This window comes from Drosophila busckii, chromosome 2R (assembly GCF_011750605.1).
Source record: "Drosophila busckii strain San Diego stock center, stock number 13000-0081.31 chromosome 2R, ASM1175060v1, whole genome shotgun sequence".
Taxonomy (NCBI): domain Eukaryota; kingdom Metazoa; phylum Arthropoda; class Insecta; order Diptera; family Drosophilidae; genus Drosophila; species Drosophila busckii.
In genome coordinates, this window is record NC_046605.1 from 655,908 (window position 1) to 683,600 (window position 27,693).

Below are 27,693 nucleotides of genomic sequence, written 5' to 3' on the forward strand. Positions count from 1 at the left end.
TAACTCCCATGTGGTCACCTTACTAACCTTGACTTTGCGTTTCTTTCTTTGTTAGCGCAGCCTTTACATATATAGCCATGGATGAATTATTTTATACGTGCTGCGGTTGCAGCCACACGTCTCTCTCTCTCTCTCTCTCTCTGTCGGAGAGAGGGAGACAGGCTGCTTTCCTTCATAAAGTATTAAACAAAAGCGGAGCATCTATTCATATTTCTTTCCGCATAATCAGATGACTGTCTGCCCATTCCAAGAAAGCGATTGAGTAATTCAAGCGCCCAAAATGCGTTTCGCAGACACACACACAACAATTGAATAAACAATGTATTATTTAAACTATGGCCTGCATTTGTAGTTAAGCATTTTATTGACTCGGATTGACAGCTAACAGTCTTGAGATTTCATTTAGCAGCCGCTGAAAACGCATTGAAACGCAGCCAAATTGAATTGACAGACAAACAAAATTATCGATGTCGTGTTGTCAGAGCTCAGACAGACCCTAAGATCGAAGCGAGCAGGCGACAATGCTATAAACAATTAGAATATTCTCATATTAACTATATATATGTATATGCCAGACTTTCATGGCTAACTGCTGCATTGCACTTTCATTTCGTTTCAGTTTGATTTCATAGTTTGATTTCACTTTGGCTTTAAACACAATTTAATGGCCTTTTATATACAGACGTATACATATGATTATTGTTGAAATTACATGCACGTACTCCGGGCAATGAACGCTAAGAAGTGCTTATGAAAATTAAGAATTTCGCCAAGGGCTACGATAATAATAATAATACGAATTAAATGCGCGCTGGGGCGAGCGAGTCACTCTCATTATAAGCAATTGGATTTGCTATTTGCATTTGCCAAATATAAAACACAAACGATGAAATGAAATATATTCAAATTTGTCATATGGCTCGCTGCTCGCTGGTCAACCAATGACCGAGTCCACGAGTCGGCCATTCAAATTGGTTAACGTGTGGTTGAACTTTATTCAATTTATATTTTTATTTAAATGTTGATGCTCATAACTTTCATTGGTTTGACTGCAAGTACTTTCCTGGTTCAATGCTTTAAACTTAAATGTTTATTTGGCTATAAGTATTTTTACTTAATTGCATGCGCAAAATATTGCGCATACGCAGCATTCACCCAAGTGCTATCATAACTCTGCTCTCGTTGTTGTTGTTGGAGTTCTTGTTATTGCTGTAGTCTGTTATTTTTTCGGGGCTGGTTAGCTTTTGCTCTCCGGCATGCTTGGCACGTTTCGCACAACGGCGCACGTTTAATGAGCCCCACCCCCCCTTTTCATGGACCCTGAATAAACAAACATCATAAACTTCAATGCTGTTCTCCACCTGGCTGGGTTCGCTTTACAGGAATTATATACATATAGACAACAGTTACGATATTTAATGGGAAAAACATGCAATCATCAGTACATGTAAAATAAATGTTCTCTGCATGGAATATGCGAGTTCGCAGTAATTCATAAATTTGTCATATATATGTTGCAGCTTATCTTGCAGTTTATTGCATATTTAGTTATTATTTTTGCGCGATTAAGTTTATCATTGCCAGAGTATTGGCTAATCGTTGTGTATTGTATTTAAATTGTTTTATTTACCTGTCTTGTCGCCTTTGTCATCTCACAATCAGCAGCGAAGTACGGCAGGGACTTTGTTGTTTGCATGGACGTGGGTGCAGTCAAGAGTCTGTCTGTTGACTTCCGCCACAGCCACAGCCACAACCACTCCCACTTATCTGCACGCACTTATAAGCCAGTAAGAGTTTATTAATTGCAAATTGTTTATAAGCTGCTCGGGGTGTGTGTGTGTGTAGAGTGTGTATGTGTATAGAATTTGTGGTTGTAGTTGTTAGTGAAAACCGCTTGAGTAAATGCAATGTAGTCGGTGTGGACGACTTCATCAGTAGCCAAAGAAGTTGAAGCCGCAGAGCAACTGGTCGGGACGACGTATACGCAATATGCCAAACTGAAAGACTGACATATCGTCGGCCGCATTCATATCCAGTGCCATGAGCTTTTCGGCGGCCAGCGGATGCCAGGAGCCAAAGGTGCAGGCGGAGTTCATCTGAAAGATCACAAGGCTTACACTGGCTGCTGTGAAAATATTCCCAAGTTGAGTTACCTCCTTGCTATAATAGTGACAGCGTCCATTGAGCCGCGTCGAGGGCACATACTCGACAAAGTCCACTTGCGCACAGTGTGGCAAAAGCAGCGCTAGGCCTATGAAGCCAGAGCTGGGCGGATTGCGTCGAATTGCGCGAGTGCCCGCAAATATTTGCAAACTTTGCCAGAGGCGCCAAACTGAGTGCGGATCGATGAGAAATGCGCGCGATTTGGGATAGAGCCGCCTATAAATCTCATAGTTGGTGAACAGATCGTAGTCAGCGGATGTAAGCCAATCCTCCAGCGTGTCGTTGTAGCGTCCCGGATCCCAGGCAGCTATGGTAACATTTTGAAATATGGGCGCATGCGCAAAATCAAACTCTGGCTTCGTCACCACCTGCAACGGTAACGGTATTAGTGTAAGCACCGGAACAACTGCACAAGTGCCAAGGCACGTACTTGGGAATTCACCACACGTATTGTGGTTTTGCTGCCAACATCTGCCTCGTGTCCTCGCGTGGGAGCGTGATTGAAACGCATGACGATGTCGTGAGTGTCTGTGGAGCAGTCGCAATTAAAATGGGAGTAGACAAGAAACTGAATCAGCGCTCACCTATGAAACGCCCCAGCTTAGAGCCCGCCAGTGAGCCGGCACTGGAGACAATCGCACAGGTCTTGATGCTCTTCGCATTGGGAAAGAGTTTCTGGCGCGGAAATAGTCGACCGAAGGCCAACTTGTCAAAGGGCGGGTCCTTGCGCTTGAGCACACGCACGCCGGCTTCCATAACTAGACAGGCAGAGGGATAATACTGCTCCTCAAAGCTGTCGCCAAAGACCGGCTTGTAGTCCACATTGTAGTGATTGGATTCGTTCAAAGCTTCGCTCATCGAGCGCTCAAAGGCCTGCACAATGCGCTGGCGAAATGCTTTGGTCTTGTTGTGGCATTGCTCCGAGAACTTGTCATGGCACAGATAGAGCTTGGGGCTGAGCGTCAGTTTTCTATGCTTGGAAACCTTGAGGCGCGGATGCGGCGCCAGCTTGGATGAGTTGATGGCCGGATTCTCGCGGCTCTCCACAATGAACTTCTCGTTGGGATTCCAGCGCACATGGAAAACGCTGCGCGGCAAGCGAACTGCCAAAGCAAAGAGTTAGTTATTAAGCTAAATTCATAAACAAATTCTCAATACCGATTTGCATATTCACAGTTGAGTTATTCACCACACCTTGAAGCTCTGGTTTGGGTACTTGCTGAGCTTTCAACGCGCTCGCCGACGCTGCGAGTTGCTGACTTTGAACTATATAGGCGCAGCTTAGGAGCAGCAACAAGACAGCCGGCAATTTACTCCTGGCTTGTGACATGATTCCGAATACGATTCCCGAAACGCTTTAAGTACAAAATTCTTCTACTTGATTGGCTCCCCCATCTTTGAGTGCAAGCTATTTCCGCGGCAACGTCATTTTAAATTAAATTTGACCTTTGCACACACAGGCTCGGGTCGGGCCGCACCGGGCCGGGCCGGGTAGAAAAGCAATTTAGTCAGGCGCAAATTAAGTACAAATCCGTGTAGCTGTCACAGTTGTCAGTGTAGTGAGTAGTTGAGTTGAGTTGCGTTGAGTCGCGGCATACACAACTTACATTTGTTGCGCCTTATTAATATGCATGCCACTTGCTTGGTTTGGGTTGGGTTGGAGCTCAGCGTGTCTTTTTTTTATGTTTATGTTTATTTTGGGTGTTGCAAAGTTTATAGCCTAAAAGTATGCAACGAAGCGTCTAGTTGACCGTCAGCTCGTTAACGTTGCGGCCTGCGCAAATATTTAAACAGTTTTATGCACTCAGAAATTCACGCACGCACACGCACACGCACACGCACGGAGGCACACATACAAGTGTCTGTGCCTGTGTGGTAAGCTCGCACTTGGACTTGCTTGCGATTTGTGGCACGCAAGTTAGCGCGACCTGAGAGTGTGTAGCCGTCGTCAAAATCGTTGGCAGCGTTGAACTTTCCCTTTCGCGAGTCGAAATGAATCTGAAGCTGCGCCACTGAACAATTCGCAGCCAAGGCAGGCCGCTACTTCGGCTGACTGCTTCGGCTTGGCAACGAGCCGGCGACCCAGCAACCCGACCGACCGAATTGCAAACACTTCTCCTTTTCTTTCTTTTTTTTGACCCGCGACTAATTAGGAAATGTTTGGGGGGCAAAAAAAAAAAAGAATAAATAAATATATGTATAAGAGTAAGCTAAATCGCTTTAATCTCTGCAAAGCTTGTCTTGCCTGATTAAAGACAGAACACCAGAGCTACTCAGGAGTTTTGAAAGTGCTCTGTCTGTATTTTCAATTTAATTTGCAAACGGCCATTATTATTTGTAATCATTTATTATTCATCGTCATAATCATAATAATTTTCTATACAAATACATTCAATAACAACAATTTATTTTTATTATTATATACTTTTTGTTTTTTTTTGGGGCTTTTGTCACTTTTCACGTTTACGTTTACGTCATTGTTAAATTATTTTACAATTACCATAATTATGCCAGTTTTATGTCATTTATATGCCATATTATAATAATAATTATAATTTTCATGAAGTATTACTATTAACGTATCTCTCAATTTACGAAAGATTCTTCATCTGTTTAGCGAAAAGTTTGTTGTTTGTTTTTTTCTCAGTTATGTTTGGTTTTTGCTTTTATTGAAATTTGTTATTACTCTTTACGTTAGCTATGTGGCTTTCACGGTTGCGTTTGGTTTTTATTGATTAACAAATACTGAAGATTTTAGTATAGTTGTTAGTTGTAAAGTTTTTAGCTGTACGTTTTTTTTTAGATTTCTCATTTTGTCATTTCTAATATATTTACGCATTTATTAATTAACTAACACACTTTGTTTTGTTATGATAGAAATAGAGAGGTGTTCGGCTTGTGTGAGGTGGGGTGGGGTTGGGGGTTGAATGGGACTGGACTGGAAGGGTATGTGTTTATGTGTGTGTTTGTGTGCACAATCATTGGAAATATGCCATTTTATAATTAAATTTTACATTTAATTTCGTTTAGTTTTCTTTTGGTTGTGTTGTGCTCTTGATGATATCAAATACGATGCATACATAAATGTAGAACAAATTGTTTGGCTTGGCACATGAATTGTTTGCTTGTTTGTTGGCCTAAAAAAATGTCCTTTGTCCTTTTCTCTTTCTAGTTTAGGCATTTGTATTCAATTTGTTTAAATGTGTTATTTGTATGTGTGGGCGTTACATTTTTTTTTCTCGTTTCATTATTATTTAGTTTTTGTAAAAAACAATTGCTTAGCATGCCATAACAGTTTGAAGTATATTTGTTCTAACTGCAGATGTAGTTCTTGTTATTTCTTATAAAATTATTGTTTATTTTTTATTCATATATATACTCATATATTTAGTAAATATATGTATATATTTATATATGTAAATATATATATATACATATATATACTGTGGGGATTTAAGTGCTAAGAACTTTATTGATTTGGCGCTTAAGGTTTTTTTGGTTTTGGTTTTCTGGGAGATTTCGGTATGCAATTAAATACTTGGCTTGATAAAATATCCGAAATGTTACATTGGCATTCGCTCGATTTATATATGTATTTGTTATTCATATATATATATATATAATTTTTTACACAAAAACTTGAATGTAAATGTTTGTTTGTTTGTTTGTTTGCTTTAAAGTAATTACTCATGTGTTTAGTTCGTAATTGCGAATTAATATATTATCGCTTGCATTAAGTTTATATAACATTATTCATTACCAAAGAGCGTTTCCACTAGGTTTCAAATCGCTTGCTGCTCAACTTCTCGCTCACGCTCACGGTCGCGACTGTTAAGCGATCTGATTAGCCAAGTTTATTTATTGTTTACATTTAAATAAATTAACATTTAATTTATTTGTTTAGGCATCTATTCATGTTAACTATATTATATATCAAAAAGTTTTACAAAAGTACACAATAATTCATAACAATTTGCATATGCGCGCAATTTGTGCCAGCGACTCTCGCTTTGAAATGTTCCTATTTCATTTTCATTATTTTTAATGTTAATTCTTCTTCATCTTCTTCGTTTTCGTCTTCAACTTACGTTATTTCCCTTCGCTTATATTTTTTGTTAATTACTATTTGTTGTTTAGCCTCGAAACGAACCCTCAAAATTGTTTATTGCGCCTTGGGCCTCGGCCACGCACCAGGCGATAAGCGATTGAGCGACAAACTCGCTCAGTCGCCTATTGTTCAACATGTGGCCAAAGGCCAACAATCAAAATAAAAGAGAGAACTCAAGGAATAGCAGTGAAATTATAAAAGACTCAGTTATAGAAACGGAAATGTAGCAAGTTCTCAAGAACTCAACATTAATTAAATGCTAAGTAAGTTTTCTATATATTTTCTTTTTCTGTATTTTCAAGTGATGTGCGCGTTTTCGAAAACTTGAGAAATAAGGCCATTTGTCTATTTGTTAACTATAAACAACTAATATACCACCTTGGTGAAATATAGTGTTGGAAAATACATAAACCTGTGTGTTTCGGTCGCACTGCCTGCAGTGCATTGGACCGTTGGAAACTGAAGCACTAGCAATGGATGAGAAGCGCAAAGAAAGGTTAGTGCGAGAACCGAAAGAAAAGTGTTTGGCTAAATAGATTTTGGAAAAGGGGTAAGTGAGTGTGACGGAGTGACAGTGACGGAGTGAGAGTGAAATAGAGAGCAGTTGGTGGCTTATACTTAATTTAATAGGCAATTAGCTAATATCAAATATGAGAGTACATCTAACTGGTTTTTTTTTTTTGGTTTAAGTTGTTATCAATTACAATATTACTTTTGTAACTAGTATACATATAAATATTTGTTTTCGTTTATTGTTTGGTATAGGTTTAATTTTTGTGTGGGGTGAAATGCTCTATGTTTTGTTTTCTTTGTTTTTTTTTTTTTGTAATTTTCTCATGTATGTACGATAAATGTTTAATTATAAATATATATATTGTATTTTACATCTATATTTATATGCATCTATATGTATGTATGTATATATACGCTACACAGAGTTAACTTTATTACAAAAATTATTATTAACATTATTATTTGTTAGTACTATTTTTTTTATTGTAGTTAATGTTGTTGTTGTTTTGCTTTTGTTTTGTTACTGCTGCTGCTGTTGTTCTTGAGTTTGTTACTCTATATTCCTATATGTGGGGCTAACAGCTCAAGATTTCTTCATTTCATCCTTGAAGCTTCGTCTCTTCTTCTTCTTCTTCGCTTTAATTCTATTTTATGAACCTTACATTTTAAGTTTTCTGTGCGCTTTATATACTTCACTTATAAATCGTTTTTTTCTTGGATTATACAAATGTTCATGTTTAAAAACTAAATAAAGACATTCTTACACACACTTTGTTGTTGTTGTTCTTGTTCTTGTTGTTTTTGTTTGTTGTTACATTTTGGTTTTCCAAGCCTCGCTATGTTGGAATATTTGTTTTGATTTTAAACTAAGTTTTGCTTTAAGTAAAATTTTGTGTTCTTGTTTCTTAAGTGATTTTGATAAGCGGCCTATATGTCAGTGTCAGTTGTATGTGTGTGTGTGTGTGTGTGTGTGTGTCTGTATGTAATTATTTATAAAATTTTTTGCTAATTGTTTGCTCTAGCTTTTAGTTCTATTCATCTTGTTTTGTTTTTCGGCTTTATCTAACCTAAAATATTTTATGTCATCATTCATTCCTCACTGTTGCCTTATATAAGTTTATAACTATTTATGTATCATAATTATTTTTTTTACTTGGCATTTGTTGTTGATCTTCATATACGCTTTTTGTTTTTTGTTTTTTTTTTTTTGTTTTTCAAGAGTTTGTATTTAATGTTTACCTAAAAACCTATTTTTTTGGCAGTTGCTTTTTATTTAATTAAATATTAATATTCTTTGTTTTCTAGTTGTAATAAAATATGCTATTTTTAGTTTTTATTCTTTTTAATTGAGATTTTATTTTGTATTTACTTTTGGTTTTGGTTTTGGTTTTTGTGGTTTATTCACTTGAAAAAGGGCCATAAATATTTTAAGTGCTGCCTTCTCAGTTTAAGGGTACTTAACCGACAAATTTAGTCTATAACTGTACGTTTTGCTCTCAATTCAATTCAATTCAATCCATTTCCATTCCTCTCATTTCATTTCATTTCATTTCGATTCATTTTATTTCGTTTGAATTTCTTCTGTTGTGTTTGTTTTTGTTTTTTTTTTTGGTTTTTAATTTTTGTTGGTTTTAATTAGCTAGCATTAGTTGTCTAGAGTACGAAATAGAATTAATGGCGTTTACTTGTAAATTGCAGCTGCAATTTGCCAACTGGCCACATACAAATTGCATGCACTATAAGGCGCCATTGCCAGTGGGTCTGCAGCTTGAATGCGAATTCGAAGTGTGAGTTGAATGGGTGGGGACTGGGACTGGGGCTGGACTAGAGGAGCTCGTGGGACTGGGACTGTTGTAGTAGTAGTAGTTGTAGTATGAGGTCCATCTTCGCCACCAATCGTTTATGTTGTAGTTGTAGTAGTAGAAGTAACGGTAATTTCTATATCTAGCGCTGCACTTGATTCGAATTAGTTGCAAGTCTCTATAGTTAAGTATACGACTACATCTAAAAGTTGTTTCGCCTTTAAACTTACTCCTGCCACTACTCAAGTATCGCACTTTTCTACACTTGGGCTTATACGCAATCAGCGACCAGACCCATGCCCAGGCCCACGAGCGCAGCCAGCGCACATATTGCTGCTGCTTCCAGCCCAGACCGCAGCTCGAACTTCTGCCACTGCCACTTCCGTTGCCTTTGTGCGTGCTTCGCTTACTGGCGCCATCTGCTGCTGCTGCCGCTGCTGCCATCGCGTCCTGCGCTGGACGCGCCAACAGCTCGTGACAGCTGGCCGCACAGTACGTTCGTCCACGCACGCGGCCGTAGCGCTGGCGCGCCGCTCCCGCGCCACAGCTGCTCAGCAGACCGAGCAGTGCGCTCAACCAAACAAGCAGCTGTGTGGGCGGCGTCGGCGCCATGCCGGATGCATAGTAGGGAATCTCGCAGCGACTGCTCACGGTCGGCACGGCGGCGCATCCGCCGGAGATCGCCAGCTCAGGCATGTCATCGCCCTCGTCCTCGTCATAGTAATAGACGCTGTCGTCGCGCGCATAGTACGGCAGTCGCTCCAGAAGCTCAGCTCCACTTGGCGCCGCAGTGCGCACAGTGACATTCCTCAGAGCCACAGCCACGCTGGCGGCGCGCGCATGTTCCCCAGCCGGCGAGCCCATAGTCAGCGTAATGTTGTGCACACGACGTGCGCTCGTCGCATTCGCCGCGCCACTCTCGTTCCTTGGGCCAGCGAACTCCTGGCAAACGGTGCAAATGCCCTGCATGGGTCCGTTGCAGTAGCTGTAGCAGCAGTCGTTGGGTCCATAGCTGGACTTCTTCAACTGCTCACCGGTCTCGGGTATGTTTTGATCTAGAACACAATGGGCGATTACACAATGGGGAAACTATCGATAGCCAATGCACACTTACCTAGGCATAGAAATGTCGGCTCGCCGGCATATTGGGTGGGCAGCGCGGGAGCGCGATCGGCGGGCAGCAAATAGGGGCACTTTTGTTCCACTGTTTGGCACACGCTCAGGCAGGGCCGTATGCGGCGACGCATGCGGAACTCTGTCTTGCGTGTTGATCTGCAAAGAGAGAGTGGAGGATAAGTAAATTATGCTGGCGGGGGCTAAGCATTTGATTACCTCTTTTGTAGCTTTGATATCACTGGATCCATTGCGCTGGGATCCGCATTATTGGCAGTCGATATGAAATTATTGAATTGTTGCTCCACTTTGGGTACGCAGTTCTTTTTATTCTTCTTGTTGCCGTTGCCGTTGCTGTGTTGTTGTTGCTGTTGGGGCAGGCCAACAATATGGTAGAACCTTTGAATGTTTTCATTCCCATTCCCATTCGCATTGGCAATTGAATTTTCGTTTTCGTTTTCGTGCTCGTTGGCATTCCCAGACTCATAGTCCTCGTCATGCTCCTGATTAATCTGACGCTCGTTCATGTTATTGCCGTCATTTGATTTATTGTTATTGCTGATTAATTTCAAAGATTTATGCTTCTCCCCCAGCGCCACCACCACCTGCCCAACTTCTTCGCGCTCTCGCGTTCGATTTCCAGTGCGTATGGAGCGCTTACTCTTGTTAGTTGCTGGCGTCAGGTCATCGGCTGCTGGCGCTGGCGCAGGCACGGGCTCCACATCCTCTGGCTCGGCAAAATACGGCACTAGCGTGCTGCAAACCCAGCGACGATAAGCTTCCTGCAATATAGAAAATAGTTTAGTTATGTTTAAATAAAGTTTTTGTTTTGATTGGGGGATTGGTATTGAACTGTCACTATGGCTAATTAGCATATTCGATTTTGGAAAGCTTTTTTGGCAGCCGACATCTCAAGGATATTGCACATGTCTGCAGCTTAGACATATGTATAGCAATCTATATCCCTTTGGTGTTTGCACACCTGACGCTCGAAATTGCTGAAACAATTTGCAAAAATGCAAAATTTATAAGCAACCATAAAATGTGCTGACAAATCAAGGAGCACCCTTCACTTTACGTGTGTGTGTAAGGAATGCAATAAAAGTTTGCAAACTTCAGCTGTGCTGCACTGCGGTTCGGTTTTATAGCAGAGAAGGACAGAGAGAGAGAGAGAGAGGTAAAGATGAATACTTTGTGTTTATCTATCGAATATTTATGTTTGTGTAAACAGCTGCAAATAAATGAAGCAAACAAAACTTGCTTCAGCTCCATTTTTCATTAATAGCAATGTCTTCGTTGTTCGTGACGACAGTTGACTGCGGAGGTGTCGCTGCAGTCAGGTAAACTTAATTAGCGACTGCTTAGCGCATGAAAATTCAAATCGCAGCAAGCAAGAGACAGTAAGACTCCCGCGTCCATTTGGGGAGCAGCAACAATTTGGGTTTCGTTTATTACTTTTACAAGCAGTTGCACTCCAAGCCCAAACGATGAGTTAAAGCAAAATTCTTTCATTCTAAATTTTACACTCTTATTCATTCGCTTGCATATTTGCAAAGCTATTTATACGTACGGCTGGAATTTTGAGAGAAGCAAAATTCCATTTTCAATTGGCATTTATCTCAGTTACATATTTTTTGATCAGTTACCTTTGATTTCAATCAGCAATTTGTGCTGCAATATTAAAGCAGCAGAAACTTGTGTCCGCAAGTTGTTAATTTTTAAATTTTATGCAGCGGACTAGTTGCAGTCAAATACAACATGACACAGAAGGTTGCAGGCTGAGCTGGGCTGGGAGGTGGCAGATTGTGGGTGTGGGGGGTGTGAGTTAGATTACTTTTGCAGCACTCGACAAAGAAGACGAAGGTAACACGTGACCGTGTGGCAAACAAAACAAACGAGGCAATGAACCAGTCTAGAATGCTTCGTGAGAGCAAAAAGGACACTCATACTCATGCACACACACACACACACATAGAGTGACTTGTGTTTGGAAAATAAAAGTTTATCCTTGGACCAAAAGCTTTGCTTGGACCGACTGCCATGCGCTTATTGCCAGCGCCAATGCGACAACACGTGCCACAGTTGGTTAAGTGCGTTGCCACTTTTTTGCAGACGCACATGTGTGTGTGTGTGTGCTCAGCTGCATCCCAGCCGCGAGCCAAGTGCTAGCTCTTGTATCGCAGCGCATCGAGCACTTGGCTAGGACGCACCATCCCGTTGGATGCTTCAATTTCGCTGGCATTGCTAACTGAAATGTGAACAGCGAAAGGTCAAAGCACAAATGGACGTAAGGGCGAACGAACCCCATGCAAATCAGCCAGAAAGCACAGATAAGTCAGTCAGAACGTCAGTCAAGCAGCAATCGATGCTTAATTACGCATACGCCGCGTATCCGATGCATGAAAATATGCCCAGCGCAGTAAATATTGCAATTAATTTTTAAATTCATTGCAGCCATTGTGCGGTAATTGAAACTCCTTTTGCCGTTGAATTGAAAGTCGGAAAAGCCCAATCGCAATTGAAGCCAAAGCCAGCAAGCAATTCGCTTTCCTGTCTATCTATATATATAACTGATTCTGTCTGTGTGTGTGTGTGACGGGTATTGTCAAATCAGCAGCGTTAGTGTGTGTGTAGCATCCAACGCCTTAACAAATGGGAAACGCGCAGACAAACAGGCAAACAAGTTGTCAGCACTGAGCTCGAGAATGCGACTGAATAGAGTGGACTGTGTGTGGATAGGGGGGCGAGTATCAGTTGCGCCTGACTGATTCAGACAAGCGGAAGGAAGCAACAAAATAAACCAAACACTGCATTTATGCAAATAAATATATAGCACTTATATAAAAGCGATATGATGTAATATGCGGGCATAGCAGAAAAGCAACTAGAACCGATAAAACTCACATTACGCACAACAATGAGGGTTAATATTATATACTTCTCTAACTAACAAACAGTTGGCTACTCAGGTGTTGCCTCAAATTTAAATGTTAAGATGCGCAAGCTTAATAATTTATTGATTAAACGACTGAGTCATTCAACAGCCACATCAATCATAATTGATAGTTATAGTTCCCAGACATACAAATAGAGATAATTGGAAGAGCGAACTAAACTAGCGACACATTTATATGACGTCAGCTTGTGCATTGACAACAATAACTTAGAGCACACAGCAACAACGAAAAGGAGTCTCAGGACTTTCATTCCACTCAAGCCATCCAATTCCTTTTTACCCAAGCAGATATCAGTTAGCGTTACATACAGTTTGGGGTTTTTTCCGGTTTTTTCTGGCTTGCCTCGTTTTGTTTTGTTTCGCTTCGGTTTGGTTTTCACTTTTCGCCAACTTTGTGTCCTTTGTACGCGACTGTCATTATGTGAGCAGCAAAAGCACAGAGTCTTCCCATAGGGAAAAACGGAGAGAGCATGGCGTAAATTTAAATAAATGCTTTGAAGCACACTAAAAGTGATTTATCTCTGTCGATTGCGGATTACGAACATGTTTTCCAAAACATTTTTCATATTGTTTCAGCGCTCTCTGTCTCTATCTGTGTGTGTGTGCGTCTCTCTCTGTCTGTGTATGTGTTGTTTGCACAAAGACTTGTCAGTCAGCGCTTTGGTAGCAGCAGCAGCAGCTGCTACACAGCTTCCTTGCCCATGGCAACTTCTTGGAGCCTTAAATTATGCACTACTTTTTTTTTAACAATTCAGTAAAATGTCTTAAGCTTTCTTTTAATGACGCTGGCATCGATCCGTAGCTGGAAATTTCCCGTGTATGTGTTTTCTATAATTAACTTGTTCATTTATAATTTGCATACTGCAGCGCACTTTTACGCCTTGTCGAGCATTTTGAAGTTCGTTCCATTTGTGTGTTCTCTGCAAGATTCACCCACGCAAAAGTCGATAAATTATTAGATTGTAAATAAAGCGAAGCGGATGAGAACGCAAGCAAGGAGTGGCAGTCAGTTGAAAAAGATGGCACGAATGAAGAAACAGACTGTGACAAAAGGTAGTTGGTAACTGCTGATGTAGATGATAAAGGCAAAAAAGAAATGTCTGTGGGAGAAAAAAATGTTTGGCAGGCAGCAAAGTTTTCGTTTCGTATCGCATTTTTTTTGCACATATTTGACCAAAAACCGCAAAGATGTTGGAGCGCTGCTGTATTCAAAGCAGAAACCTAAGCTGAGGAGGCCTTGGTTATGTTCTCTGTGTTTGTGTCAGCTGTCGTCGCTGCTCAACAAAAACAAGGACAACAGCAACAACAACAACAGGCACTATGATAAGCGTATGTACATAAGTGAGAATGCGTGTAAAGTATGTATAATCAATCATTTACGAAATTACGGTACTTCCGCTTTTGACAATTTTCTTTCAACGGCTAGCAAGAGCTCAAATTATAGCCTCACCCAAAAAATGGATGACGTAACGGCATGTGGCATATACTACATATACATATATAATATATACATATGAACAACAACTCCCTCCCAGCTACTTAGCTTGATGTATAAAATGTAAATTTACACACACACTAATACAAACGTAGCAACAAAACTACGTTTAACACAAATAGCGTGTCTGCTGCTATAGTTTTATATTGAACCAACTATAGTTGTGTGTGTGTCAAGCTACTGTGAAATTAAAAGGTCAAAAACCTCAATGTTATTGAATTCCATTTAAAATTTGCCCACAACTCGCAACTATTACTAGATTTCTGATAAATCGAAAACAATACTGCTCAAGAATAAGTTAAAATTCTCGTTTGAACAACAATAATAAAAATTCTGCATGTTTTGGCAATTTATTTCCTTTGCCCCAATTTGTATGCTATGCAAAAATTTACTTTGCGGCTAGCAGCAACTTTCGTTGGCTTCAATGGGCCAGTAACTAATTTGCTTTTATTTGGCTTGCCGCATAAGGCAAGCAAAGGTGCGTGTGTGTATGTCTGTGTGTGTGTGTTTGTGTTAGTATGCGGTTGGCCACAATGACAGGCCAAGTGCCTTTGACTAATTAGAAGACTTGCGGTGAATATAATCATAAATACGCAATAATTATGATATGTGCTATTTCGATTACTATTTAATGTGCAAGTGCGCTCAGTAAATTAATTTAAAACCCTTGTGAGCAGCTAGCAGGCATTGACTGGAGTTGAGTAATGAGTGCCTTAGGATCAAAAAGTTATAGGCACTGGAAATGACAAAAGGAAAGCTGCTGCTCAACTCAAATTGGAAGCGCTACGCACGCTGAATGCGCACACAAGAATCGAAGAGTCTGTTGTGTTTTTTTTTTGCGCGTAATTAAAATGATATTAAAATAACTCTGTTGAGCGAAAAAAAAACATTGAATTTTGTATAAAACTGTGAAGAAAATTGTTGTCCAATAGGCGTGCTGCTCAGCAACTGTGTGTGTGTGCGCGCGTATGTGTGTAAAAAGTGTTGTGAGGCAAACTTACATAAACTGCGGAAAAAGTTGCAGGAACGACGCGCTCGTGTCATGTGAGAGACAAAGCAAAGCAAAGCAAAGAGAGCGTGAGTGCGCTGAATAAGGAGCGTGGCGCTCTCTTTCAGTTGCCGCGCTCTTTGGCGTGAGAGAGAGAGCGAGAGCGCGCGTCTCTCTCTCTCTCTCTCGTCATCACCTGATTTTCACAAGACAGCAGCAGTCCAGCAGTCGCGTTTCGAACTAGAAACATGTTAAAGGCCCAGCTCACAGGCTCTTCAGCAATTGAAACTGGGTTTGTGTGTGTGTGTGTGGGCCCCAATGGGGGTTGTAGCTGATGTAGTTGGCTATTACAAGGTTCCACCCGAAGTAGGCTGCGTAAGGAAATTTAGGTGGGGGGGGGGGGGGTTCCCTTTGTTTTAAAGCGCTTTAGCTGTTATTGTTTGCATTCATACAACACACACAATCGTACGTATGCGTAATTTAAAATTTAAATTTTTGTTGTCTGCCTGCCTTGCTCCTGCTCCAGCTGCTGCTGTCGTTGTTGTTAACTGCTTAGCATTTGCCTCAAGTTTTCTTAATCAGCGCAATTCACATGCCTGCAACGTGTGTGTGTGTGTGTGGCTGTGTGTGTGTGTGTGTGTTGCTCATTAGCGGCCTCATTGTGGCGTTCTTTATGCTCTGTCTCCCTTTCTCTCGTATTCGCAACTGCATTTGCAGTTATTTATACCAGAACTAAAGCCTATCCATCATACTAGGAAACGCAGTCGGCTGCCTGCCCAGACGACACTGACAAATGTCCACTCTATTTTCGTGCCTGGTCAGCTTCTGACCTCTAAGTACCGCAAATTAACCGCCGCAGCAGCAGTTACGTCCCACACCCCATCGAGCTCAACGTTGATAATTATGCGCAGAAATATAAAACCTTTGGTGGGGCAACGAGCACTTTTCAAGTAGGAAGCTGCCTGGAGCGCTTACGAGAGCTTTAGCGCGCGCGACTTCAATAATTAATGAGCAACTAAAAATGTCACGCAGCGCGAAAGTGTTTTTGGTCGCCTAGCAGCCCAACGGAGTTGGGTACAAAAACAACAGCAGAGTAAGAATATCAAAAAGAATATTACTACTTTTTTTTTTTTGGACACTTTATGGCTGCAATACAGCTGCTCTTGTGGCTGGGGATTAGCTGCTTGTTAATTAGAATGTTGCGTATACGCAATATTTGCAACTCACCTTGCAGTCGTCGCACTGATTTATTAGCGAGTACACCTGACGACAGTCGAAGCGAAACAGAATCTCGGCCAGCTCGCAGGTAATGCGATTGGCCAACGCATCCACGTCCAGCAGATCGCTGAGCAGGCGCACGCACTCGTCGGGATCCGAGAGTGTCGAGTTCAGCGCCAGAGTGTGCAGAGCACTGAACACGCTGCGCTCGCAGCAGTGACGCAGCCGCAGCGTGCGTAGACGCGAGAGCAGCTGACCGGGCGCACGCAGATTTTTGCATAAATGCTGAGGACTCGTCTCGGCCGCATCGCCCAGATAATCAAGGCACTGTTGTTGTTGTTCATTATGTTCTTTGGCACTCAGTTGTTCGGTGGCTTGCAGATGACTGTAGGGCAGCTCATCCGCATTGCTTGTTCCTGTTGTTCTTGTGGTGGTGCTGGTGGTGGTGGTGGTGGTGGAAGACTCTGCTGCTGTTCCCTGCTCCAGCTCCAGCTGCTGCTCGTTCTGTTCGGTTGTGGTGCTGCTGGCTTCCGTTTCCGCTGCCCAGTCCCGCAATTCGCGTCTGACTTTGGGCATGGCTTTGTGGTTACTGCTACTGCGGCTGGCACGCGACTTAAAGTTAGGCGAGTTTGTATTTATAAAATACTTTAATTTACTATCGCTCGAGCTTGCACTGCTTTCACTGCCGCTCGCACTCTCTATGGGCTGCTGTTCGTTACAGGAACGCGGGCATATTGGCGGGCCTGGTCCCTCATCGACCCAAGCCATGGGCAGTGTACCAGCCGAGCACTGACCCTGAAAGAAAAAAGAAAAACCAAAATTAAATACGATACAAATCATTTAAAAATTAAGCTCACTCCACAGCAACAAGACAATGAACAATGAGTTTCTCTCTCTTTCTCTTGCGCATATTGAAAAAGTTTGTGGCAGCCACAACAACAGACAAGTGCATAAAGCGCAGTTTTCCGTTATTAAAATGAACGCACTTGGTTGGAATCTTGCACAAACATGTCTGAGCCAAGCGTCAGTAATTAGCGTTGCATACTTTTAAGCTGCAAGCGAAACTCAGCACTAAATTCAAAGCAAATCGTTTAGCCTTAGCTATCGAATATCATTCACTAGCAGCTATTTTTTTTTAATCACTTTTTTATTACTCAAAGTTATTTAAGAACAAGTAGCTAAGTATGCACTAAAGAAGAGAGAGAGAGAGAGAGAGCAGAGATAACATAGCAATGTGAAAATTGCATTACAGTCGACATCAATATTGCATGTCAGCCCACTCTCAGTCGCTCTCTGTCGCTCTTTATCTCTCTCTCTCTCTCTTTGAACTTTAAAGCGTGCAGCTGTCAGCAAAGTATTGCCACGGGGCTTGCAATTTTTACGAGTCTCTCAGCACGCAGCATTATATTAAATATTAAGCCAACTAAATGTTGGCCAAATGTTTGGCAGACAAGATTTGTCACTTGCTTAGCCAAGCCTCAACTAAAATATTCATATCGAGAGCTGCACATGGCACATAATTGAAATTGCAACAGCTGCAGCCGCAAACTAAGAGACATGAGCGCCCAGAACTAAAACATTCATGTGTCTGCTGCCCAAACGGACAAACTGACAGACGGACAGACAGCTGAACAAAGAGTGAGAGAGACAGCGCTTATGCAAGATGTCAACATGCTAACCCTTTTGTTGTTGCAACAGCAGCAGCAGCACTCAGCCCACGACTCAGTGAGACAGACAGAGGCTAATCAACGACGGCACAAAACCCTTGAACAAAGCCCCGACTATAATGGAGTGAGCATTTTAGCTAATAGCAGGCATACAAGCCACCACTGAGAGCTGGTTAAATGTGCTTTGTAGTTGTGCCCGAGCCTGTGCCTGTGCCTCTGCCTTTGTGTCTGTGTCTGTGCCTGGCGTCGCTCGCGCTGTCAGTCAGCAGCATAAATCGCCGTTGGGCGGGCCGCACACTCTTGACCTGCTGGCAGCTTGGATCAAGTGGCCGTGGCCAACATCATTTTATATATTACAGTTGCAGCAAAATGTATGCACACAAACATATTAAGTTTGGACTCGGTTAATTCGCAGCTCCTCTTCTGTTGGCAGCCAGCAAACAATACAAATTTTGTGCTGAGTGCACAAATATTTGGCAAAACAATTAAAATACACTAAAAGCGTAAAGAAGAAGCTGCAAACAGATGTGTGTGCATATATATCTGCTTAGAGACTGAGCCAGCAAAGCGGTGGCAGCACAGCCAAAAGTGCACTTGAGTTAAACACCAACAGCTGCAGCTGCAGTAGTGAAAGTGGGAGTGGAACTGGGAGTGGGAGTGGGAGTGGGAGTGGCTGGTAGCATCAACAATAACGGCAACGGAACCGACAACACTTTAAATGTTACAGCTTAACCTCGACAGGCAATTCAAACAATGCACAAACACACACACACACACATAAAGCGAGTGTTCGTGTGTGTATGTCAAATTTCCACGCTTGTCAACAATGGTGCAAGAAAAATGCAAGTGCAAAACAGCCACAAAAACTACAACAACAACAGCGAAAGCGACAACGTCAACAACAGTGCAGGAATATGTCGCAAGCAGCACTCAAATTTCCAAATGCAGAGCATGCCTATGTGTGTGTGTGTGTGTGTGTGTGTGTGTGTGTGTGTGCATGTGTGTGTTTTTGCATGGAAAAAGCATAAAAAAGTGACAGCCGACACGCACACAGTCGCCAGTCGTAGCCACAGGGGAACACACTGCTACATAAAGTGTGTGAGAGAGAGAGAGAGAGCAAATGTATGTGTGTGTGCGTATTACTGTGAGGCCTGTGGATAATTGTTTGTCACTTGACGGGCTCACTCGCGATATATACACGCCCCCATTACATCAACACCATTCACCACAAAAGCACGAGAGCATTCTATAAAAGAAAAACAAGCAATGTTGTAGAAAAAACACTAAACTACTTTCTCTCTGCCATTTCACCTTGATATGCGTGGATGTGCAGGCAACGCCTCAGTTCAGACTGCAGAAACGCATATCAAAATTTTAAGTTATGCTAAGTAAGAACGAAATTTTCTTTTTTGCTCGTTCTTATTCTTTTTCTTTTGATTTGCAATCTGAGTACAGCATAGTAGCAACTATATGCCAAAATTTTGATAGCTCTAGCTCTTATAGTCTCTGAGGTATCGCTGCTCATACAGACAGACGAACATGATATCGACTTGCCTTGTCTTGCTAATCAAGCAAATAATTAAATTGTTGGGTTTGCCTGTTGCACAACTTCGTGTTACGCTTTTCCAACAAGTCAAAGTGTATTTGTTAAAGTTATCGATGTTGCAATGAGATCGCATTACATCTCTAGTATTAAGTCGCATCTCTTGTGAAGTTCTCTAGAACAGCGAATGAGCGCGAAAAATATATTTAAACAATAAAATTAACACTAATGTGTTACTCAAATAATAAGCAGCGGAGTCTTATTATTTTCATCAGTATCATCAACTCAACTCTTAACTTGCAACTAATTCAATTCCATTACGTACGCACATTTTGTTTAAAATATTTACAACTCACAAATTTGCCCCAAGTCGCCGCTTAAAATCAACAAAAGATATGTAGCGCCAAGTGAATCTGGAACTGCTACAGAGTCGCAGAGCAGTCTTAAAAATTCAGGGTACGCTCCCAGGGAGCTGCTCGAAACTAAGTTTTTCAAAATTATTCAACAGCGCTGCTCTCTAGCCATTAAAACTATGAGCCAGCCGCTTGTGCATGGAATGACGCCACTCATATTTGTATTTATCTCTCATTATATATGCATATATATTAATCGAAATGTTTATGTGCCCATTATGAAGCAATCAAAAGCCAAAATTCCGAAAAACGGAAACATGGCCCTAAATGAACTGAGCCGTGTGTACGGACATGGGTGCGGCCTACAGTGGGAGCTTGGGGTGACAGCCAAGCTAACAACACACCTGCCTATCAATGTGATTGATATTTTGTATTTGTTTGCATATGCGAAAGGCTCCAACAGCAAGTTCAACGAAGTTCAAATTCACTTACAACAATCGATTAATTTCAAATATATCTAAATTTATATATTGCATGTCCTTGCCAACATGCCCATACGCCTTGTGAGAGTATCAAAAAATTGCGTGATTCCCCCCTTTGTTGTGGCATAGACATAAACGCTGATAATTGTTTGTGTGTGTTGTAGCAACAAATTGTCAAACATTTGCATTATTATTTTCTTGTTATAATAAATATAAACGTGTCTAATGACAACTATAATTAATGTGCGTTTTGCAATTAAACTACTAATTAAATTATTCAGTTGAATTTGGCAGTGCAGCGCGATTAGCACTATTTAATATAATTGCGCTCGCTGATCAACTAAATCGTGACTGCTGCTCATTTGCATTAGAAAAGTTGCTTAAGCGGGCTCAGCTCATGCAAATTGCAGTGCAAAGCGGCGCCTAATTAACGCCAGAGCGCGCCTAGACTACAAAGTGCCTAAGCTAAGGATAATTAGGCTGCAAACTAATTGAACTTGGTGTAGTTAATGTGCAGGCAATTTAAATAGCTAGAAAGACATAACAGCTTATTGAAGTTTGAGCAATCTTTTTTATAGGCCTTGGCTGCCTCACTTTACTTATTTTCTGGCCAATAGCCAATGCATTGCGCTTGGATTTGGATTCGACTGCAACCTGTTTGTGCAGCAAGGACTTGCAATAACTATTACCCAATGTCCAGAGCAAGTCTAAGCCCCCAGCGGCCACAAGTTGCCATAGTTTCGGCAACGATTTGCCAATCAAGTGTCGAACAGTCGAACAGACGCTGGCGCTGCGCCGCTTCTACAGCGGAAATTTATGACAGCGCTCTGCGCATACAACTGTAATTTAGCTTGTCAGACAGACAGAAAGACGAGCGAAGGGACAAACTTGGTTTGGTTGGCATTGCCATTAAGTCGCTTGTAGCTGTTGATGTTTATATATAGAGAGCTACGTATACTTGATATTTGTATGCATGTGTCTGTGTAGTGAAAATGATGTAATCACATTGCACACAACAGTTTTAGTTGCAGCTGTTTTACCACTGTGCGTTTTGGCTGCTTACAAAATAATTGATTTTGTGTGCACATCCTTGACACAAATAAACACTCATGGCACACACACACACACGCACATACACTGGCACGCAAGTTGAACAACATGCTACTGCTGCAGCTGTTGCTGCTGTTAGGGGGGAAGCTCTATAAAATTTGAATTAAATGCCACAAAGCTTGGGTTTTTAATTGAATTTGCGAGCAGTTGGATTTCGGACCAGAGCTATGGCCTCCATACGTGTGTAGTGTGTTTCAATTTCGATTAGTTTTTGGGTTAAAAACATGATCAATGTTACTACACTAAATACGCTTTTTCTGTCAGTGCATGCCCTCGCTCTCACTCTCTCTCTCTCTGCTCTGTTGCCAAAGGAATTTCCACTTGACTATGCAACGTGGATACAGCAAATGGCAATATACATAGCTTGCCATAACGCACTGTAAAACCAAAAAGCACACGCAACAGTCGAAGTTGTCGAAGCGACGCATTTGGGCTTGAGCCTGTGCCTGGGCTTGGGCTTGCTATGCTGAGTCGCACTTGACAGGCACTCGTGACATGCGCTGAGTGCATGCAGCAGCAGTAGCAGTGCCACATCCTCAGCCTATGTGGCATAAGGCATGTGCCTACCTAACAGTCGACAGTGGGTCGAGAGAAAAAGCACAAATGCATCAACAGGCCGCGCGTTTGCTGATTTAAAGCCGAGTGTGTCGAACAGACACGAATGTGTGCCTGTAAAATGAGAACGAGGCCTCACTCGCACTCGTATTTCCAATGAGCTGACAGCTGGCTCAGCTGCAGGCGACTGGCAGTGGGAGTGCGACTCCCTGTCTTAAGCATTTGCACAAAAAGCGCATTGAAGGCATTTGGCTTTTTGCTTGCCACGCTGTTTTGACTGCGAACGGGTTTGATGGACTTTGAGGCCTTAGGCCAGCATTAATTGAAAATCAATAGCAGCGCGCGCTACGCTAATGAAAATTAACTTTGCCAGCGGACGTCAGTCAAAGTCAAGCTTAGAGATTGAAGCCGAGCTGTGGCTGCGTTGATAATAGGCCCAATTTGAATCAATAAAATATACGTACTTCAAATATCAAGCAGCAATAACAACAGCAGCGGCAGCAGCAACAAACACTCGAGGCCGCATGCCAAATGCAATCAAAAGGCCATTGAGCAAACTGCCGAAATTGAATTAGATTTGCATAAGCAAAAGGGAGCAAAAGGACGATGGCAACGAGGCAACGACAACAATTACAACGATGTGGATGTTAATAAATATTAAAATGTGAATTATACTTGGCAAGCCAACGAGCATTGCAGAAAGCTTTGATTTTAGGCAATGTGGGTGATAACAGAACAAAGTGGGTGGACTGGGCTGGGGTTGGGGTGGTGTGTGTTTGGGTTTGTGGTGCCGACTGTTGGCAGCGTTTCAAAAGCCAAGCGCATAAGCAGCAACGAGAAAGGTAATGAAAATGCAAAAAGCGACAAAGAATTGAAAGTTTCTCTCTCGCCGTCTCGCTGCTCTCCCCGCGCCACGTCGACACAATTACCAAAGCCATTTTCGTTGATTTATAACACGTTGCAAACGAAGATGATGATGATGATGTTGCAGCTCGACTCTGCTTCGCTCTGCTCTGCTCTGTGCTGTGCTGCTTGAGTGGCCCCAAGATGTGGCACAATTGTCACAAAAACACTTTGCATGCACAATCAGAACTTGCGACCAAAAGAATAAAAATAACGAAAGGAAAGCAGCAGCTTCTGCTTGCGATTGAGTGGTTGCTTTCCCTTCACTACTCTCACTACACAAGTAATAAAAGTATTTTGGGGACGTTTCTCTGGCCAATAGATTGGCCCATTGAACAGCCTTAACAGCTGCAGCGGCAGCAGTTGCTGAATATCCATTTGCAGTTTAATATTTAAGCAAACAGTTACTGCGCTATTTGCAATTCCAATTCGCAGCATAAATTAATTAAAGTTCCTGATTGCCATCTTATTAAAGTGGCGCCCTTAGTATGGAAATTTACCAAAGCCAAAGATCTGTTTAGTAACCCGCTCGCTGCTGCGGCTTCGATCAACAGCAAGCGCGCTGACAAAAAGTTAATCAGCGAACTTAAAAATGCAGTCGTTGGAATATTTTCAATTTAATACAATAAGTTGCAAGCGAAGGACGCAGCAGCTTACTCAATATGGCTGCCTGTCATGGGGCAAGGAAAAGCCGATGAAAATTCAGATTTTGTATTTATGTTTGCAGCTGTCTGCATGCAGATTCGTCCTATTTGTGCTTGTGATTGCCGCTCGAGCTTGTATATTTGCCATTGCCATTGCATTTGTATGCATTTAATCTGCGCATTGTTGCACTGGCTTTCCCACTACAATATGGCGACGAAGACCGATTGATAAAGGACCTGAGCAAATAAAGTATGAGAGCGCGCAATATGAAAGGAAAGCAAGGAAAGCAAATCGAGACCAGACCAGCAACTGAACGCAAGCAAAGAAAAATTAGCCTACCAAGAATCTATTTAAGAAGCTGAAAGCCCACAAATTCAAGTAATACTTGAATACCCAGACAGCTGGAATAAATACATATAATGCTGATAGATTTATATATACAGCAGCTAAGAAATATAAATAAGACTCTTTTAGCTATTTATATATAATGCTGATAGACTTATATAGGACTCTTATTGGTATTAAAACCTTTCTAAGAAAAAAGAGCATATGATGAAAGTAAATCCAACACATTAAAGTAATACCAAAGTACCCAGGAAGGAATACGACTTCAGTTCTTAGTTTTTAGACCTTTTTAAGAAATCGAATACGATGGAAATAAACCCAACATATTAAAGTAAAACCAAAATACCCATAGAGGCGCAATAGAACAAAAGTTTAGACTTTATTAAGAAACTACCGAATACAATGAAAATGAGCCCAAATTATTAAAGTAATACCAAAATACCCAGAATGGTGAAATAGACCAAAAATCAGCTAAGGAATACGAATACACTTCCGGCCTTTTAGTCCTTGTTAAGAATGTACCGTATACGATAAAAATAAATCCAACATACCAAACCAAAATGCCCAGAAAGGTGAAATGAGGAATACGAAAACACTTCCTGCTATTTGGACCTTTTTAGTAAAGTATCGCAAACGATGAAAATAAACCCAACATATTAAAGTAATAACAAAATACCCAGAATGATGAAATAGAACAAAAGTCTGTTAAGGAATAGGAATACACTTCCTGCTATTTAGACTTGTTTAAGAAAATATCGGATACGATGAAAATAAACCCTCCATATTAAAGTAATACCAAAATACACAGAAAGGAACATTAATACACTTCCTGCTATTTGGACCATTTAAAGAAAGTATTGAATACGAAAAGTAATACGAAAATGCTAAGACTGACTGCAGCTAAGCTTAAAACAGTTCCCTCTTTAGTATTTGATAGTCAAACTTACTTGCAAGTCGATGCCGGTTGTGCCCGGCTGTGCCAGATCACAAGCTGATATCCAAGGATTAAGGCGTGTTAGGGCGGTTGCAGTGCCGAGTATTGACTTTTTAAGATCCACTGGCGTTGCTGTCGTTGTTGTTGTATTTATATTTGTATTAGCTATTTTTGTTGTTATTGATGCAGCAGCGGTCTCCACTCCGCCGTCCTGTCCACCAACTGCAATCAAATGCGACGCATAGGCGTCGTCCCTGCTCCCGAGCTCCGCTTCACCAGCAGTATCGCGCTTCTTGTTGCTGTTGCTGCTGCTGCTGCTACTGTTGCTCTGTTTTTGTTCCGCTGGCAACACTCTCTCGCTCTCATCGACCGGTTGATGTTGACTCTCGTCCCGCTGTGGCGTCAAGGTGAGCGAGTAGTCCTCCTCCTCTTGCTCCTGCTCTCGTTCTCGTTCCCGTTCCCGCTCGGCGACCGCGTTGTCGGCGTCTTCGCTCAGCTTGATAAGCCGATCAAAGGACTCCTCGGACAGCAGATCGTCCTCGGCGACAAGCGCAAAGATATCCTCGTCCGGCTGGTCGTCAAAGGCACGCGATGATGCGTATTGTACCGGTAGACCGCTGTTGTCCTGCTCCTCGTCCAGCAGCGTTGCCTCGCTTGATTCTGGAGCACTCAGCCCCGCTCCGGCCGCCTCGTCGAAGCTGCGAGCGCGGCGCGTCGATGAGGCGTACAGCGCTTCGTCACCTGGCCGGCGATAGAAATCAAAGCTCAGCTGATGATCAAGACCGCGCTGATTACCACTGTCGCTGCTGCTGCTGGCGCCGCTGCCGTCTCGGGCGACTCTGCCGACGTCCACGTGCGGTTCGAGGCGATATTCTGGCAGCTGAAAGTGCCAAAAGCTGGACGACGAATCTTGCGACGAGTCGTAGCTGGACGGTAACGTTGACACTGCTCCTGAACCTACTCCTGCTCCTGCTCCAGTTGCTGTAACTGTTGCTGCTGATGTTGCTCCTCCCTCCTCCGTCGTTATTGTTCGTATTGTTGTTGCTGTTGGTTGGTTGCTGCTGGTGGTGCTGGCACGCCGAGCCCCCGAAATAAACGCAAGCGCCATCACGACCAGCCCGGGTCCTGGCCGCATATTGACCTCGGGTTCGGCGGTGCTAGCATGGTGCAGGCCCGCTTGAGACGCGCTTGCGACTCCAATTCAATGCGAGTAATGATGGGCTCATGGCCCCATCATCATCATCAATATTGGCGTGCGCGTGTTTTGGTTACCCTGCTACAGCTGCTGCCTGCTGCTGCTGCTGCCGCCGCCGTCGTCTCCTCCTGCTATTGTGCCAGCGGTAACGCTAACGTTGCTAACGCTGCTGCTGCTACCTGTACAGTGTCCTGATCCGTATCCTGGCAACAGCTGGCCTCGTCGTCTGTGCTATCGGCGGCTAGCGGCATGAATCAAGCCAAGCTGCAATGGTACCAGCGATCCTACGATTAGCCATTTAGCTATAGAGAGCACCTTGTTTTCCCCGATTGCTTTGCCTGCTCCTTCTCCACTATTTATTGGTTTTAACTTGACTTTGTTGTCGGCACATTGGGTTGCTTGGTTTTGGTTTTGGTGAAGGGGCAGTAATGTGTTGTACTTTAAATGCAACGTAAACGTTAAAAACTAACGTAACGTAATCGAACGTAACGCGTAAATGAACGTAAGTCACAATATTAAATATTATTATTATTATTTTATACACAAAACATTTTGTCACATTTAACTGCACTTTTTTTTCGCTATAACATATTCCTTATTTAATTTATTTTTCTTTTTTTTTTGTGGGTATTATTATTATTTAGCTTAATTTTATTTTGCTGGGGCCAATGCTTTTCGTCGTCGTTGTTGTTGAAGTTATTGTTGTTGCTGTTATTGCACGTTAACCTTGAAATTTGAATGCGTGTGAGTCGTGTGTGTATTGCTGCTGTTGTTGTTGTAGTTGTTGTTGTTGCTGTTGTAGTTGCTGTAGATTTATTTGTTGCACACTTTTTAGGGTTTTTTTTGGGTTTTTTTTTGTTTTTCTCACAGAGCAGCAGATTTCCTATTAATTAATTTTACATCTACAAGGCCATTGTTTGTAGTAAATAAACTGATACACATATTTTTAGTTTTATTAATTTAGCATTCTGCTTGTGTTTAGAAACAAAAGACTTAAAAAGTTTGCCGCAGCGCAAAACCGAAACTTTTCGTTCTTTCCTCTCTCATTCTCTATCTGTTTCTTACACTTGTTCGGCTAATGCCAACGCAATCGGATTCAATGGGCTGCGCTTACGCTCCTTGCTCAGCTGCGCGCTCTCGCTCTCTTTCGACTTTACGCTCTCTCTCTCTCTCACCCAGCAGCAAGCGCTCCTTGGATTTTTTTCTGTTTTTTTTTTTTTTTTTTTTTGAATATTCCGTTACATGCAGTGTCCAAGTGTATTTTTTTTTACTTTGGCTTGCTTTTCAAAACTATAACCATTTTAAAACACTATTTGGGTATTGGGTACACACACACTAACACACTTTGCAAAGCAATTAAATTTAGCGCAGCCAATACACTTTGAGCTGAGAAGCGGGCAGCGCGAAAGAGAGTAACTGGGGAGCCGCAGCAGCAGCAGCCAACGCACAAAGAAGAATGCCGAAAAAAGATTATGCACGCATACACAGACACATACAGAGGCGCACACACACACACAAACAGGGAGAACCAGCAGCAGCAGCAGCACGCACAAGGCAAAGAAATTTATATAATTCGCAGTCCGTTGCCTTGTTTTTGTTGCTTAC

At 42.1% G+C, this 27,693-nt stretch overlaps 2 protein-coding genes across 2 annotated transcripts; both read right to left on the minus strand.

Annotated features, from left to right (window-relative positions):
- Positions 1–1,525: 1,525 nt before the first annotated feature.
- Positions 1,526–3,802, minus strand: LOC108595429 (beta-galactoside alpha-2,6-sialyltransferase 2). The gene is made up of 5 exons (XM_017980658.1): positions 3,322–3,802; positions 2,748–3,266; positions 2,594–2,691; positions 2,154–2,531; positions 1,526–2,096 (listed from the first exon to the last, which is right to left on the minus strand). The coding sequence occupies exons 1-5, from the start codon at positions 3,491–3,493 to the stop codon at positions 1,932–1,934; spliced, it is 1,332 nt and encodes a 443-aa protein (XP_017836147.1). The 5' UTR covers positions 3,494–3,802; the 3' UTR covers positions 1,526–1,931.
- A 4,344-nt stretch (positions 3,803–8,146) lies between these two features.
- Positions 8,147–26,626, minus strand: LOC108596923. Its single transcript, XM_017983141.2, has 5 exons — positions 24,907–26,626; positions 16,366–17,151; positions 9,919–10,481; positions 9,701–9,858; positions 8,147–9,641 (listed from the first exon to the last, which is right to left on the minus strand). The coding sequence occupies exons 1-5, from the start codon at positions 26,026–26,028 to the stop codon at positions 8,521–8,523; spliced, it is 3,750 nt and encodes a 1,249-aa protein (XP_017838630.1). The 5' UTR covers positions 26,029–26,626; the 3' UTR covers positions 8,147–8,520.
- Positions 26,627–27,693: the final 1,067 nt, after the last annotated feature.